This window comes from Vitis riparia, chromosome 17 (assembly GCF_004353265.1).
Source record: "Vitis riparia cultivar Riparia Gloire de Montpellier isolate 1030 chromosome 17, EGFV_Vit.rip_1.0, whole genome shotgun sequence".
Taxonomy (NCBI): Eukaryota; Viridiplantae; Streptophyta; class Magnoliopsida; order Vitales; family Vitaceae; genus Vitis; species Vitis riparia.
Window position 1 is genome coordinate 20,416,887 of NC_048447.1, and position 16,447 is coordinate 20,433,333.

Here is a 16,447-nt window from a genome sequence, read left to right on the forward strand (position 1 = left end):
AAGCCCACCCGCACACGATTTTTCCAAAAATAATCAACGACCACAAATTATTTCCAATCATGTCCATGGGTTCCACATAGTTACAATTCATACCTTGATAGTTAAACTATTTTATTAAAAGTTCCAAGTTCCAAATTTTTATAATTATTTTTTAAATTAAATATCTTTATTTTTATTTATTTTAAAATAAAAAAATTTGTCTATTTGATACACGGAAGGTGACTTGTTCTAGAATCATAATTTTACCATATTTTTGTTAGTAAAAAAACAATCTCTTGTCGCCACATAATTTTACCATTTAGTACATTATAATTCATGTTTATCCACATTAAAATTATCATTCATTGAACCTTTATATTAAATTTGAATACCTAATATTTGAAAATCAAACCACCGCATTAAATATTCTTGACAATTTCTAGAGGGCGCCGTGGGATGGACAACAGAACTTGGATGATTAAATTCTAGAAGAAGTTATAATTGAATATAATGAATATTTTTTAAAATCATTTAAATAAAAATAATTTTGATAACATCATATAAAAAAGAAAAAAAAAAAAAGGAAAAAAACATATCAATGTTAAATCAACTTATACCATAAATGAGTTACTTAGCAAATTTGAATTGAGTTGTGCAGATGTTGGGAGAATAAAAGAGGCCGCAACTTGGAAAGAGCAGCATGTGGTATTAGAAATATGGGTTTGTGAAGGCTAACCCCACACACACATTTCACAAGGAATAGCCAGACGTTTCTGGTTAAACGATGACGCGTATAATTTGAGAAGCTGAGGCTCACACAAGAGGAGGGAGACGGGAGACGGGAGACGGGAGACGGGAGAGGAGAGAGGTATGGGAATGCTGAGGAACCGCAAATTCAACGCAAGGAGAAGCAGTTCTAAGGAGAAGAGGAAGAGAAGAAAATTTCAGGAAAATATGGAATTTCAAAACGGGGCGTTTTGATTTTGCTTTTTGTTTCAGAAAATATTTGGGTCAGCTCAGCGTTTATTCGTTTTTTGTTGAATGAATCAAAGCTTCACTGGTGGGTCTGGACCCGATTTTTTCATTTTATTTTATTTTATTTTTTGTGTGTGATAAGAGTTTTGATGATCGACTTTGATTTTATCGATACACGATTGCGATTTTTTTGATAATTTTTTTCGATTCTGTTTGGTCGCCGAGAAAACTGAGGGTTTTTTTTCCTCTCGTTTTTTAGTTCGTAAGAAAGAAAAGAAAGCTCAATTTAGCTCAGCAGAATTTTTTTCACTCTTTTTTGGGTTTTGGGAAAATTGACAGATTAATTTTCTGTTCCTTTTTCTATTTACCTCTGGTTTCTCAGCATCCAATCAGATTATACTGAGTGAAATGGTTGAATTATTGTACTTTGATGTGGATTATAGTCTTATAGATTGAAGTTGGGGATTTTATGATTATGTACTTGTTGATGTGTTGTTTGGAGAGATTGTGTTTGGCTTTGATTCTCATCTGCTGAAATTGGAGAGAAAATGAGTTCTTCTCGATTGCATTGTTGTTAAACTTTTAGTGTTTTGGAGTGTTATTTGGAATTAGTTGTGGGTTTCCTGTTAAAATATTTTCTGTTAAAATCAAAGATCAATGCCTAAAGCCTAGCTAGATTTTGAAGTTTCCTGAGTAGCATGTGTATTTTCTGGGTTTTTTTCTCTCAAGTTGGATGTAAAGATGTGATGATCGGTTTGGTTGCTGAGAAAATGGAGGAAAAGAAAAGGAAGGAAAAGAAATTATATCCTAGTCGTGGCATTTCCATTATTTTGGAACCATGGAAAGAAAAACACACAATTAAGTGAGTCTTCTCTTATATTTGGTTCTAACTAAGTCGACTTTCTCATTTCTAAGAAATCAAACCAGCAAAAAAAAAAAACCAAAGGTGCAAAATTTTATTTACCAGTCTTTTCCTTAGTTTTGTCAGTCTATAAGCACAGGGTAATGGAAAATGAAGTCTGCAAAATTGTTTCTCTTGGCCTTTTTGTATTTTATTTGATTTTCATACCGGTTATAACACACTTTCTTTTTCTGATGTATACCAGGATTCTGTGTGGTGGTTTGCTACAATCAACATGAACCTCACTTCTATTGTTGCTTGCTGGTGTGAAGGAGAGATGGGTTATCCTTGCTGTGCGGTTTGGATTCCCGGTTAATGGTTGAGTTTCTCTTGAGGATCTCATGAGAGTGCTGTAGTTGAAGCCATGACGCAGTAGGTAGATTGCTAGTAATAGGCATTATAATATATATATGGATTTGTAATCCTGGGAATTTCTACTTTCTTGGTGAAGTTGGGGTGGGAGTTAGGGATTGTGAGGTTTTAATAATCTTTGATGGCAGTGATGGGATTGAGCAACTTGAATTTCATTTGTTCATTAGGAAATTGAGACAGGGTCGATCTTTGTGTAAGAGTGTACTTATTAGGGGGCAAAGAATAGAAGTTTGAAACATTGGATAAATAAACTGAAAAAAGGACCCTCTTGAAGACTTAGGACAATAACATATTCGACCCTAAATATGGGCTTGCCTCAAGTGTCCTCCAGTGCGGTCGCTGAGGAAGTGACCACATCATTGAGCACATTTGTGCAAACTCCATCTCGATTTGTTGGTGTGAGCAGCTGTGATTTAAGTGGATTGCATGGGGGAAACCCAGGCAATCGAATGGCAATGGAATTGCCATGCTCTTCTTTAGGAGATTTCCAAAGGAAAACCATCCTGGAGCTTCCGCAGGACCCAGGTGGCCTGGATACTCACAATGAGGGTACATCCAACTTACACAGGTTGAAGATTGGCTCTACAGAGAAAAATGGCTTGTTCACTCGTAAAAGTTCTCGGAATATTCAGAGTCCTGTTTCAAGAATTGTGGGTTTTGAATCAAGGGCTCTCAGTTCTCCTGCTAATATCTTTGAGGGGAATCAACCCTCATCTGTTGTTGCTTGTATCACCGGCGATGCAACTGATGCCAGTGGGTTGCAAGTGAGGAAGCGGTTATTGTCACCTTTGAGTGGCATGCTTCTCCCAGATCAATTTGATGGTGATGCCCATGACACTCGTCACCTTATTCATCAGACTGCTCCCCAGGGATGTAGTGACAATTATAATGTTTCTGAGTCACAAGATCATAAAAAAGCTAATATCGAGAGCTCCAATTATTTCAGTCCTCCAATCTGGTCTGCACCTGGTTCCCCAGAGTGGCAGAATTCTCCTGATGATACCTATGGGGCAAATTCCATTTTTCTCACTGATGGCCCTTTGCTTGGGAAGAAGGACCTACTGTCTCATAATCCCGTTTTATCTTCACCTGGACTTATCTACTTTGGAGAAACAGCTGAGTTGGGGTCCCACTCTGAAGCAATAGCTATATCTTCAATAAAGGTGCTCTCCCCTCCACTATCTTTATCTCCTCTTGGTCCAAAATTCCCTGAAAGAATAAAAGCTGCTGGAAGATGCAAGGATAATAGGGAAGAATTAGATGATGACTATTTGACCTTAAAGGATGTGGAACAGTCGCTTGATAGAACTGTCTCAGGCCTTTTATCTTCCCAGAAGGAAGAGTACTTCGGGTTGTCAAGCAAATCATTTGAAGATATTGATCTTCTCCAGAAAAAATTAAACCTGTTTACACCTGAGATTATCTCGAGCATGGGTGAGCATTGTGGGCATGATTCAACCATTAATCCACATTGTATCAAGTATGTCAGAATTTTGAGTGGATTGCATGTTAGAAGGTCCTTAGTTGGTTCATTTGAGGAGTCCCTGTTGTCTGGCCGGTTATCATCTGGGAAAGTCAGTCAGGTTAGTATCAACATCCTGTGATATAAGGTGGTATTCATGTGTTTAACTTCTGCTACTTATACACGTTTTTCTTCAACTTCTTTTTTATGATTTTTATATGCAGAAAATCGATGGTTTCCTTGCTGTTCTTAATGTCACTGGAGGGAATTTCTCACCCAAACCTAAGAAGCTTCCTTTTGCAGTAACTAGTGTGGATGGGGATAACTACTTACTGTACTATTCATCAATAGATCTTGCTGGGAATTTTCCATCAGACAAGTACAGAGGCCCAAAAATGAAGAGGAGCCTTAGCATTAATGACTCACGAGCAGAAAAGAACCGCCTGCGTATACCAATGAAAGGGCGGATACAACTGGTACTTGGATTTTATCTGTCAAAAATTTGATTGATTATCAACTTGGGACTAGTGGACTACTAACTCCTTTTATTTGAATCTAGTATAATACATTGATTTAGGTGCATAGTAGTAGAAGAGTTCATTCACTTCCTGTTTAGATTTACTAGTAACCCAGTACCAGTAAAGGATGCAAAGAAGGAAACAGTACAAGAAATTGAAGTTGAAATGTTGCCCCAAAATTATGCTGTAAACACAAGCAGGAAATTTCAGGGATAATTGATGAGGAACTTGACCAAACGAATAAGCAATGTTAGAAAAGCTGCATAGCAAACTAAATCATGACCTCTAGGAAAGAAAAAGATACTTTAAGAAATGTTCATTCGGAAGAGGCTTAAGAAGAATTAGGAATTGCCAACTTGCTATTCCTGATCCAACAAGGACTGTGTGTGTGAAACATTACTAAATGGGGTAGGTTGTATCCAAAGTTGAGAGAGGGATCCATTCTAGGAAGTTTGTTTTGAAGGAGAGGTGGGCTCTCGTGATCATGGTGGCTCTCCATGTGGTTGTTGACCTGGTATTGTTTTAGGCACCACTTTTTGTAAGTTTTGAGATGTTGCCATATTCTGTATGTAATCAAGAGAGTTCTTTCTTCCTCTGAACACTCTCTGCAAAGAGTCCTTTTATTAATTTTTAGTGAAAATTCATGTCATTGCAATCTCCATTATTATTGGTGGAGCTTGATGTCCGTATTCATTTGTGGACATACTTGTTGGATGAAACATGTAAGCCTGCATGTCTTTTGGCTCTTCACCATTAATTTCTTCTCTTATTGTTGACCTGCCAATAAAACTTGGATTTGGAACAAATCCATACCACCAACTAGTGGTATACAAGAGTTTCAGGACATTGCTAATAGTGATTTTGCAGACAAAGTTTTAATTTGTGATATTTATGTTTTGTGGGATATTATGGTTAAAGATTCAATTATAGTGTATGCAGCCTTGTGGAGTGTCATAGCTTTTTGGGTTTCTTGCAACTGGTGAAAAGTTGATCGATTTGTTTTGAGGTGACAAAATGTCAGTCAGAAGAATGATTTCATGTGTAAGATATTATGGAAAAGGCAATGAATTAGTATTTTGGGAGATTTAGAGCATGTTTGGCAGTAATTCTAGGAAACATTTCTAATCTTTTTAATATTTGAAAACAACTCTTTTGATAAAAAATTTCAAGTGCTAAAAAGGTTAGAAACGCTTCCTAGAATCACCACCAAACGAACTCTTAAACATCGATTTTTTGTGTGTGGTGGAAAGCTGAGCTGATGGCTTGTGGAATTTGATCCAAAATGCTGATTGTTGGATTTGTCTCTAATTTGTTATTTTTCTAGAGATTTTGTTTTAAGGACAATTCGCTTAGGATTTTACTTGTTGGAACAGAAATTTCCAGCTTTCCATCACTTGTCCAACCAGGATTTTATGTCTGGAACTCTATCTGAAGGCCTCATTTGTAACTAAAGCTGATAGAATGTCCTCCTTCATAGGAGAGCATGATGGCTCACTGTCTGACTCTTCTCCTGTAGGTACCAGTTTTCATGAGCTTTTGGGCAAATCCATGTTTAATCTGAACAAGAGAGTTTGTTGCAGCTTTGAAACCCTTTTCGGATACACTTTTTGGCAGTTTTTTCTCTTTTTTTTTTTGGGTCTTTGGAGGGGAAAATCTGCAATTGTAGTGTCCGTCATCATTATTGAAGGTGGTTGATTAGATTTGCTTGTGATCATGGCTCTAGTGGATGAACCATTGCTTATGACCATAGCCTTATTGGATGAAGCATATAAGCATTTGCATTTTTGTTGTTCATTCCTTGATAATTTCTTTACTTATTTTTGGTATGTGGATTAAATCTGATTTTAGAATACTCCCCTAGTGCCAACATAAGTTCCCAAGTAGTTTGCTCGAGTTCCCTGGTTGTTTCTCCTGTTTGCAATACCCTTTAGAACTATGTTTCATGGAATTATGTTTAGGAATATTTTTACCTATTTTTTATTGGGTGATGCAGGATAGTTTTCAATTTTGTAGTCTTGGGATTTAAAGTCCTATGAGTAGAGACTCGGAAAAAAAAAATTGAGTATAATACTGGAAGTGTAGGAGAAAAAAAGATTTGACAATTTCATTTGAGACCTAAAAATGTCGTTTGATGGCTCAGTTGTTGCTCAAGATCTTGAGTTTCCATTAGAAAAAAATGGTAGGAGTTTTGTTATCATAGTTGATTGTGATGCAAGCAATTTTTCCTTCTAAAGCAGTTGGAGTTTTGGGAATCTGGCTTTTAGGATGAGCTAAATTTGCTTAGTGGCAAGTGAGTGATGAGCTCATGCTCAAGAGGGAAAGCATATGAAGGGAAATGATGGAGTGAACACTGATTTCTTGGTCAAACTCGAGATGTTTGGAGACATGCCCCATTGTTTTTTGAAATTTGTTTCAGCTCCTCTAGATGCTTTACGGGCGATTACACATAAGAATTCAAAACATTTAAAATTGTTTTCCATCTGCCTTGTGTTCTCCCTTGCTTGTGCACAACCACTTAAATAGCAGGAACATGATTCATATAGAGCTTACAAAACATGGCCTCATCGACAAGTTTGTGGCTAAAATGGTTGCCTAAATGGCAAAAGCTGGATGTTAAAATAGGAATGACCCTTATGACAAGTGTTTTTGAGATGTCCCAGTGGTTGCAATTTTGTTTTATTGCTCAGTAGAATACTTACATGCTGTATGGGAGCTTCTATACATTGAGCAGTAGAATCTGAAATGATACTTGTGAGACTTATAACTCAGTGTATGGCTGTTTTACCCTCAATTGAATTGCTTTTGGCAGGTACTTAGCAATCCAGAAAAGACGCCTATTCACACCTTTCTTTGTAACTATGATTTGAGTGACATGCCATCTGGTACCAAGGTTAGCTGGAAAAATATGCGATATATTTTAAATCTTATGAAATGTTTATTGACATGAGACACTATATGTTTTTTCACGAAACTTCAAGTTTTAAACTCAACAAAGGGTTAATTCCAACTACATAGGGTCAGCTACATGAATCTCTTTTTCCCATTCCGGCCTATCTAGAGTCGTATCCTTTGTCAAGTCGACAATCATGTCTTTTTTCCTAACCTCAAAACATGGTCATTTTGGCCTTGCTCTCGTCCTTTGGAGCCTTCAACTTGGATTTCTCCTCCTTATTAGTGCACTTATTTGTATTTGTCACACATGCTTGAATCGTCATAGACAGCATTTGGCTTTCCCTGATCTTTGGCGCTACCTCTAACTTCTCATGGGCGTTTATGTTATTAGTTGTCTCTCATTCATCTAGATATTTCTATTTCAACTGTGTTTTCATTTCACATTTAACTGTTACACTGCAGTATTTTTTCTTTTTCTTTTTTCTGTTTCATTTATTTATTTAAGTGTGAACTGAGATCCTTACATTTGCTATTTTTTTCCCTGTATCTTTTTTTTTATTTAAAAAAAAGACATTTCTGCGCCAAAAGGTCACTCTGGCCTCATCTAGATCGACTTCTGTACCAGGGAATGGAGGACAAAGAGTTCCTCACATGAAAAATGATGTCAAGCCATCTTTAATCTCAAACACCAGTCATTCTTTACCAAGCAGGGATTTTTCAAATTCAAATGGAATTGATGCTGCACATACAATAAGATCTACAAGCCAGGGTGTGGAAATGATAGAAACTGCAGTTCCGGACTACACTGGGGATCATGTCCATCGATCCCAAAGTAACGAAGAGGGAGGCTCACCAGCCTTGCATTTTAGCAAACTCAACAGTAGTGAATACCTAAAGACCAGTAGGCTGAACAATGCTCCATTGAATACATGCCATGTAACTGAAAGCAAATCTGTACATAGCCCTTCAAAGGTCAATGAGAACACAACTGGTGCTGGTGTTCTGCGTTATGCTCTTCATCTCCGGTTTTTATGCACACCTCCTAAGAAATGTGTGAGGTCAATCCAGAGGTGCAAATCCGATCCTTTATCTGTACCAACAAGAGACAATATGGACATTGATGGGGAGCGACGCTTCTACTTGTATAATGATCTAAGGGTGGTATTCCCTCAACGCCATTCGGATGCTGATGAGGGAAAGGTATGCTGAACTCTTTACCATTTGCCAACTTCAATATTATCAACTAATATGGTTTACTTGCCTGTTGCATGTGATAATAAGCTAGCTTCAATTGTTGGCTTAGCATTACTGAAATTTATTCTGTACATATACATAGGCTCTGCTTATTCTGACCAGAAAAGAAAAATGACAAAAGACAGAAGCAGTCCAGTAGAGGACTTATCTATCCTGTTAGATTAGGTGGGTATAACTGGGATGGTGCTCCATTTCCATGGAAGTTCTTAACAAGCTTAGCAAATCATGTTGCAAGATATTGACTCTTAAATCCCAAAAACACATCTCCAGAAGGAATGGAAGTCTATTTCCTTCATCTTCTGAATGTTACATGTGATTTGACTAGAGAAGAATGAACATATTCTGCAACCTTAGTTCTTTTAGATTTGTTTAATCTTCGGAGTCATCCAAGTAATTTTTCTTATATAATCTATGTTCTGAACCCTAATCTTACAAGGGGTTGTTTCTGTACTGCAGCTACAAGTGGAATATGATTTTCCTTCAGATCCAAAATACTTTGACATCAGCAACTAGAAGGCCCAGGTGATCTCAGAATCTGGTTGTGTCTGTACATTTGTATGTAAGAAATAAAATGTAATTTTTTGTTCATCACATCACTTACTGGGGCAATAACCCCATTTCACCTGTAGAGATTTCCATTTTCAATAAATTAGATGATTCTGTTCAGCCATTCCCATGACCCCAGATAACAGGATGATGAGGTTTTCTCCTCTCTCTCTCTCTCTCTCTCTCGCTCCTTTTCATTTTTGTCAACTCAAAATAAATAGAGTTAAAATGCGCGTTAAAATTAGAGTTGTTATATCATAGTAAGTTAGGATTAGGCCTTGGTATTGAATAACACAATAGTACGGTTGTAATAAATAAAAAAATCTAGGACAGAAAAGATGTTAGAAAATGATTTTTTTATATTTGATTTATTATTAAAAAAAAGTAAAAATTAGTTTAAAATTTATATATTTTAAAATCATTTAATTTTTATATAGATAAAGGGAAAAAAAATAGGTGAAATGAGTTTATATATATTATCTATTAACTTTAAATTTATTTTTTTATTTTTGTTTATTTTTTCTTTTGTTATATTTTTTTCATCTACTTTTTTTTGAAAAAAAAATTCCTGTATAACATTTGTAACTTACAAATGTTTCAATTTTTATGCTTACTTTATTGCTCAGGGTTTTTCTTAATTAACTATCTGTCCGGAAGCTTAGTCTATCTTAGTGAAATATGTCCGGAAGCTTGCTTTATCCCAGTGAAATATGTTAGGAAGCTTGCTCTATCTTAGTGAAATATGTTCGGAAGCTTGCTTTACCGGAGTGAAATACGTTTGGATGGAGGACACTCTCACCCGTTTGGGCACTAGCCCTTGGCTTGTCTGGGCCACTTCTATCTACCCAAGCAAAGGGATGCTCCACGGCTCCTGTTGAGGTCGCGACTTCTTGGAAGTACTAAAACTCCTTGCTATTTTTGCCCACTCAATTGACAGCGATGCTTCCTTCCACTCTCCTGTAAAAGATGTCCGGACACACTCTCCAAAGCTCTAGTTAGATTGGCGATAAAGCGTATCAGTTTTTATGAGGTTTTTGGAATGAATGTCTTACCTCCATTTTTTCGTTGAGTCATCAAAAGGCTTTTATAGTGTCTGAAGCCTTGTCATATCGAAGATGGGGAGGCTCCTTGACTTTCGCAGTCATGATGGTTGCTCAAAGGGTGACAGAACAATCATTATCTTTCAGGAGGTTGATAGAGATTGTTGGTGGGACGACTTGTCGTCTCACTTGTCCTTTCATTCTACCGACGGCACAGGGCAAGGCGTAACAGGTCGTCTGAAAATACCTAGGGATGTCCTATCAAGTGTGCTTTTGGTGGGATGAGTAATGATTGTCCGCAAATATGGTCAGGGGTCCTGCTTGGGACAGCAATTACTAGGTCCGGACAGAAGGCAAGTGGTGCCATGTGTCCAATAGAAGGGTGCCTTGTGAGACCAGGGTAATCTGCCACGTGTCCGCTCAAGAGAGGTCCCTACAGCTCCCACATTGGAGACATGTAAAATAAGACAAGGATAAATAATTTAAGTTGTGTACAATATTTGGTATCATAAGTTGTCATACTCTTAACAATCAAACCAATAACTTTTATTCCAGTCTTCCCCATTAACCTTTGTGATTACACTGCATTTAATGTTTTCAATATATTCAATCTCTTCCATTTTCCTTCCTTTTCCATGACTCCAAACAACCCACTAAATCCTCGACTACTTTAATGTGGTTGGTTAATGGTCATTGTTAGCACCAAACTCTCCATATAATCCCCAAAGCTCTCTAGGTTGTTTCGATGCATCATAAAGGAAGGGAATCACATGCCCTGAGACTACTCTTCAGAAAAGATTATAGAATTTTTAGCAAAATTAGCACATGAATATTCCCAGCTAAATTCAAACCTTTACATTAAATTATTAACCATAGTAGAATACGACTACTTCTTCCCTGAAATGCAGTGGACTTCACATGGAGGATGAACGGTCGATAAAGAGTTCAACCAGAATAGCATTAATTGTAGAGAATTAAGTATTCAACTGAATACTCCTGGTATTGATGTTGTTTTTATGAAAGAAATTTCCAAAACTGAATTCATATAATAAAGTTGTTTGCTGTTAAGGGTGGGTTTGGAAAGAATAATGGATTTGAGTGATTTTGGGAAAAGGATCTCTCACAAATCATAAATTGGAGTGATATAGTTAGGTTGGAGAATTGACAATTTGAAAATTGTGGTATGTTATAAGGTAGTCAATTTTTAGAGCTTTCTTTAGATCTCGAAGAATATAAGAAAAAAAAAAAAAACCATGATTTTAAAAACTAAACCGGACCAACTGGTCACGATTTTGGTCAAGTCTGGTCATTTGGACCGTTTGAAAACATTGAAAAAAACAATAACTTAAAAGTTTTTCTCTTCATTTTCATTAAAAAAATATTGAAAAAAATACATTTTTTATTAATTTAATTTTCTTCCCATCAATTTTTTTATAGACATTGAAATAAAAGAAAATTTTTACATTTTTTATATCTTCTACTTTCCCATTCAATTTTTTTTGTTCTCGCACTTTCTAAGAAATAAACATAGTTGGTTTGATGATATGTGACCATACCTTTTAATTATAGACAAAGTAAGAATGAAAAGAAAAGTTTAGGCTCATAGGTAACACACCAATAATATAACAAAGTTAACAAGATGTAACCTATGCCTCCACAAACCATGGGTGAAGTTGTTTTTTTGCTTTAACTCAACCTCCTAAGCTATATGCATCACAAACCCTAGAAATGGAAAAAATTGATCTTAGAAATAAACGAAGAAGTGGAAAAAAAAAAAAAAAAAGGAGGAAGAGAAAGTTGGGCATTGCTTCACAAGGATTCCAAAGAGAAAGTAGTAGCTGAAAAGAAACTCTACATCAACATGTGCTTGTAAGTTTGTAACCTCCATAACCGTAACCATTCAATGTGGCTAAGCACCGTGCGTTGCAACCCAAGGCGTGTCGTGTCAACCTCTTTTTTGGGCCAACATCACACAATATGCTGCGCTTTCTTCTACATGCTTTTCGAATTTTGAAACTCAAATACTAAGAAAAATATATATAAATTATTTGAAATGTAAAATGCCCAAAAGGAATTTTTCTAATTTGAAAAATATATTTAATTATAAATTATTTTTTAATTAATGATGGACTTTAAAGATTTTGGTGAAATATTTATGCATTTTTTAAATACTAAAACTAAATGAAAATATTTTAAGCGAAGTTCCCACGAGGCTTATCATTGGAAAATATAGTGGGTGTTTTGTCTCTCCAAGCAAGGTTGTGCATATCTTTGGAGATGTGGACAAAAATGATGGACGCATGTGCTTTCAATTCTCAATCTTGTACACTTGTTATTTGGCCCATTTTGGGTAACATTACAAGTATTAAAATTCGGATATTAATTTTTTTTACATCAAAATTATGATATTAATATTAAAAAAGAAAAATATTTTTTTTAAAAAAATTCTTATATATAATTTATTATAAAAATATATTAAAAAATCAAATATAATTACCCATATTCGTCGTGTTTTTCAATTAAAATTTTCAAAAATCAAACTTAGGATAAGTTTTCAATCTCGTAAACTTCATACTTGGCCTATTTGGGGGATTTTTTTTTTCAATATTATTTTCATTTTTTTAGGATATATTAAAATTATGATCATCACCTTAAAAATTATAATTTCATTGTTAAAATTATTAATCATTTTTCTTTTTAAGTTCGAAGAAGAACTTTAAAATTCTCTTCAAAGAAAGAGGTAATGAACAAACTACTACTAGTCCACATCCTTAGCCTGGATGAAAAGCCTATTGTCAAGACTCAAGAGTCAACCACACCACAAGTCATCCTATCCAACGGCCACGCATATCCAACAGTTCACATTAACCCTCTTTCCAAGAATATAGCAATCGATTCACTTCATGCCTTACAGTTGAACTGAAACCCCATGATTTTTTATTTAAAAAAAAAAAAAATTAAATTTTCTTTACAATTTTTTTTTTGCTTTTAAGTTTTTTTCAAGTTTCAGGTGATCTCTCACATCATTATCCTTTGATCTGAAAGATTCCTTTAACTATATCTCTTCTATAAATATACCCCATAGACTCTCTTTCCTTCATTCTTCTCTTTATTTTCCTTTCTTGTTTCTGCTCTTATTTTCTTCAGGGTTTTTCCTAGAAAATATCTTGTAATGGCAGGAATTGAGGCCAAGTTTCAGCAGAACCCACCTCTGGGAACACACAAGCTTTTCCTTGGAGCCCATATATGCTTGAGAATTTTGACAGTAACTGCTACATTGACTGCAGCTTGGATGATGATCACCAGCAAGCAAACCGTTGAGGTGTATGGGATCCAAGTTGAAGCCAAGTATAGCTACTCATCAGCTTTCAAGTAAGATACTCTAAACATGAAGAAATCCTACCAAGTGTAGAGGTCATTTTTGTTTATATTCAGTGTTGTGAAGATGTTATCTTGTACCTGATTTGCAGGTTCTTCTCCTACGCAAATGCTATTGCATGTGGCTGTTCTGTGCTGACCTTGTTCCCAGCTTTCTCCCTCTTCTATCGAGGCTCAACCCCAATGAAGTTCTTCTTGTTGTTCCTGCATGATTTGGTAAGTTAGGGTTTGATTTCAATCTTGAATTGAAGCTAGTGTTGTGGAGAGATGACGGGCTGAAACTAACCATTGTTTACTGTTTTTTCTTTTCTTTTCCCATTTTTTTTTCAGTGCATGATGTCTTTGGTGCTGGCTGGTTGTGCTGCTGCAACTGCAATAGGATATGTTGGAAGGTATGGGAATAACCATGCTGGTTGGATGGCCATCTGTGACCAATTTGACGAGTACTGCAACAGAATCAGACTCTCTCTGATGTTCTCTTACTTGGCCTTTGTTTTCATACTGATGCTCACCATTATGTCTGCAAACAAGTCCAGAGAAATTCGAGTCTGGGAATGACTTAGATTCGGTTTCTGTACAATCAGAGTAAAAGTAGTAGTAGAATTAGAAGTTTGAAGAAGAAGAAGATGATGATGATGATGAGGTGGGCGTGTAGATGAGGTAATGTACTATTTGATTCCGTTTATGTATCATCAAAAGCCCTGGAGTAGCATAACTATAGTGCAGGCTATTGAATTCAGGGCCTTCAGTTCCCCTGGTTGATTTGGGAATTCTCACTAAGATTTTGGTTCGAACTTTATTAAACCTTCACCAAGTCACATCCTCACCAAAATTTCAAAGGTAACTGAAAAGGGGCATGATAAGATTTCTAAGGAAGAGAGATATCATTCCACTTTTTCTTTTCCAAGGCTAAGCTGATTAAACCAAAATAAAACAACTAAAAATGAGAAAAGCTAGTTTCAAGGTGAAGTGGAGTGGGTGTGAAACAGGACCAACAAATGGCATGAGACTGACCTGCCATATGGCCAACTCTGGAGTCTCTAAGGCTAGGGTGTGTGGTTTGATGATTTGCCAAAATGGAAATAAAGAAACCCTAGGTGGGTATAGCAAAATGGTTGCTTTTGAATGAGCCCAAAAAGCATGAAAAAAGGCTGGTTTGACTCTAGGACTTTCCGAGTACATGGAGGATCTGGTGGGAGGGGTGATAAATTCAATGTAAAGGGGAGAGTTCATTGATTCACCAATTCTCATGTTGAAATGCATGTCATAGGAAAAGGGACAAAAGGAAAACGTGTGAAGTGAAAAATGGGATATAAAGAAAGAAGAAAATTTCTTCTTCTATTTTCCTTTTTGGATCCCAGTCCTCATCCTCAAAATAATGCTCAAATTTGATGACAGAGAGTATGCTTGCAACATGGGCAGAAAGAAAAGGAAATAGAGAGAGAACTTGTTGTGAGTAAAATAGTTTAATTGGTTGATTGTATCTTAGCAGTTGTGAACCAAAGTGAGAACATTAACCTCTGTTCTTAAGCAATGCGGCCCAAATATTCTTCAACCTTTTTCACTGCCTCCATACAAAAAGACAAAAGCAAAAGACACCAGAAGGATATAGTTTATTCAGGATGTGAACAAGTTCAGAAAGCATTAAACATTCATGAACAAATACACAGAGGTTACGTAAACAAGTCCTGCTGCCATATATTTGTTTAAGAAAATTCAGGTATGAACAAGTACAGGGCATGACTCAGCTAAAAAAATTTAGTAAATATAGCACATTGTATGGCAGTGAATGAGATTCCCAGGACTGAAGAGTTTATTGCTCGGGGTATGATGGTGATTATTTAATTGCCTATGATGTGTTATCATCAAGGAATTGAGCTCAGAATTCTAGTATCATATTGTATGTCAACTGTAGGATTTAATAAGTTAAAAATCTACTACCAACCCCAAGGCAAACACATCCCAACACCTCTGCTAAATGCTCCTAGGTTTTCCTTTATGAATTGATCCCTTTCTCCTATTCTTCATCCTCTTGGTAACCATTTCTCACTATCTTCCTATTTAACTTATCCTTCATTTTCTCAGACACATCATTATGCAATAATTCATACTTTCCTCTCTGCAGATATTCAAGGACAGATAGTAACTAGGATGTGGCATCTTTAAACATGAAGGCAAAACAGTGAAAACACACCAAATCCAGAAGTTTCTCTGTGTTAATATGTAATTTTGGTTGGATCTGGAACTACCATGATATAACCTAGTAGATGCTATTCCACGAAAAATAAATGAAGAAAGGGAAACTGAAGAATCTCGGCAGAGCTGATTCCTTCATTTATGAGTTTCAAGCAATAAACCTAGCAAATGAAGTTTACATTAAACTCCAGTAATAGCCAGGGCCCATCAACTGCTGCTCGGTGTGTTCTAATTGGTCTCACAAGTCCACAACTTGGAGACCAATTTCCTAGCTAAGAAATGAGCAACTTCATCACACTTCTCTCTATTGTTCACCATCCTATGTTGTTTCTTGGATTCATGTTCTCTTGGTGAACACAGCCGTAATGAATTTCATTTTAGAGGGAGCCAGTTAAAATGGGGGGTCCTCTAAATTCAAGAAGGCTCAACTTGAATCACAGCTTCTAGTCATTCCAGCATAAAATAGACAGCCAAATTCCATGCCTCATCAAGCAACACTGGTTCTATTTTTGGTTTCAACTTTATATATGGACACTGCAACAGAGCAAGGGTTATTGCTACTTAAGGGCAAGTAATTGAACTCAGAATTTGGGCAGTTGATATTCTGATAATAAAAGATTTGAGACATCTGAAGGTGTAAACAGATTTCAATCGGTCCTTCGCTACATTGCATCAGACAATGCACATGGTTTAGACATGCGACAAATGCACATAGTTGAGACCCACCATTACATGGGTGTGCTCTTAAGAGATATCAAACTACGAAACTGATCTGAAGTTGTTGAACATTGTAATTTACTATTTATGGAGGAATTAATGAGAAATGTTAATTAAGTATATCAGTCTGAGGTCCCAGAATAGGAAGTGTGATCCCCATAGTTTAAGAAGGGGATGAAGAAGAAGGAGATAGGACCTTACATGTTCAGATAACTAC

The 16,447-nt window shown here is 36.2% G+C and overlaps 2 protein-coding genes across 3 annotated transcripts; both read left to right on the top strand.

Moving 5' to 3' along the window:
- Positions 1-669: 669 nt before the first annotated feature.
- On the top strand, positions 670-9,023 carry LOC117904363. 2 transcript variants are annotated; one of them, XM_034816940.1, is made up of 6 exons: positions 670-1,039; positions 2,061-3,810; positions 3,914-4,165; positions 7,017-7,097; positions 7,670-8,299; positions 8,810-9,023. In XM_034816940.1, exons 2-6 carry the CDS (start codon positions 2,533-2,535, stop codon positions 8,864-8,866), a joined length of 2,298 nt encoding a protein of 765 aa, XP_034672831.1. In that variant the 5' UTR covers positions 670-1,039; positions 2,061-2,532; the 3' UTR covers positions 8,867-9,023. The 2 variants fall into 2 exon arrangements, with proteins under 2 accessions (XP_034672831.1, XP_034672832.1); XM_034816941.1 differs by lacking the exon at positions 670-1,039 and adding an exon at positions 1,068-1,816.
- Positions 9,024-12,985: 3,962 nt separating this feature from the next.
- Positions 12,986-13,875, top strand: LOC117904220 (CASP-like protein 1F1). The gene is made up of 3 exons (XM_034816727.1): positions 12,986-13,311; positions 13,410-13,533; positions 13,648-13,875. The coding sequence occupies exons 1-3, from the start codon at positions 13,112-13,114 to the stop codon at positions 13,873-13,875; spliced, it is 552 nt and encodes a 183-aa protein (XP_034672618.1). The 5' UTR covers positions 12,986-13,111.
- Positions 13,876-16,447: the final 2,572 nt, after the last annotated feature.

Bases quoted from the DNA above. Each gene is read 5' to 3' on its own strand.
- LOC117904363 (XM_034816940.1), top strand. From the start codon at position 2,533: ATGGGCTTGCCTCAAGTGTCCTCCAGTGCGGTCGCTGAGGAAGTGACC. The intron at 4,166-7,016 runs GTACTTGGATTT...TGCTTTTGGCAG, and splicing joins TGAAAGGGCGGATACAACTG to GTACTTAGCAATCCAGAAAA. The intron at 7,098-7,669 runs GTTAGCTGGAAA...TTTAAAAAAAAG, and splicing joins ACATGCCATCTGGTACCAAG to ACATTTCTGCGCCAAAAGGT.
- LOC117904220 (XM_034816727.1), top strand. From the start codon at position 13,112: ATGGCAGGAATTGAGGCCAAGTTTCAGCAGAACCCACCTCTGGGAACA. The intron at 13,312-13,409 runs GTAAGATACTCT...CCTGATTTGCAG, and splicing joins AGCTACTCATCAGCTTTCAA to GTTCTTCTCCTACGCAAATG. The intron at 13,534-13,647 runs GTAAGTTAGGGT...TTTTTTTTTCAG, and splicing joins TGTTGTTCCTGCATGATTTG to TGCATGATGTCTTTGGTGCT.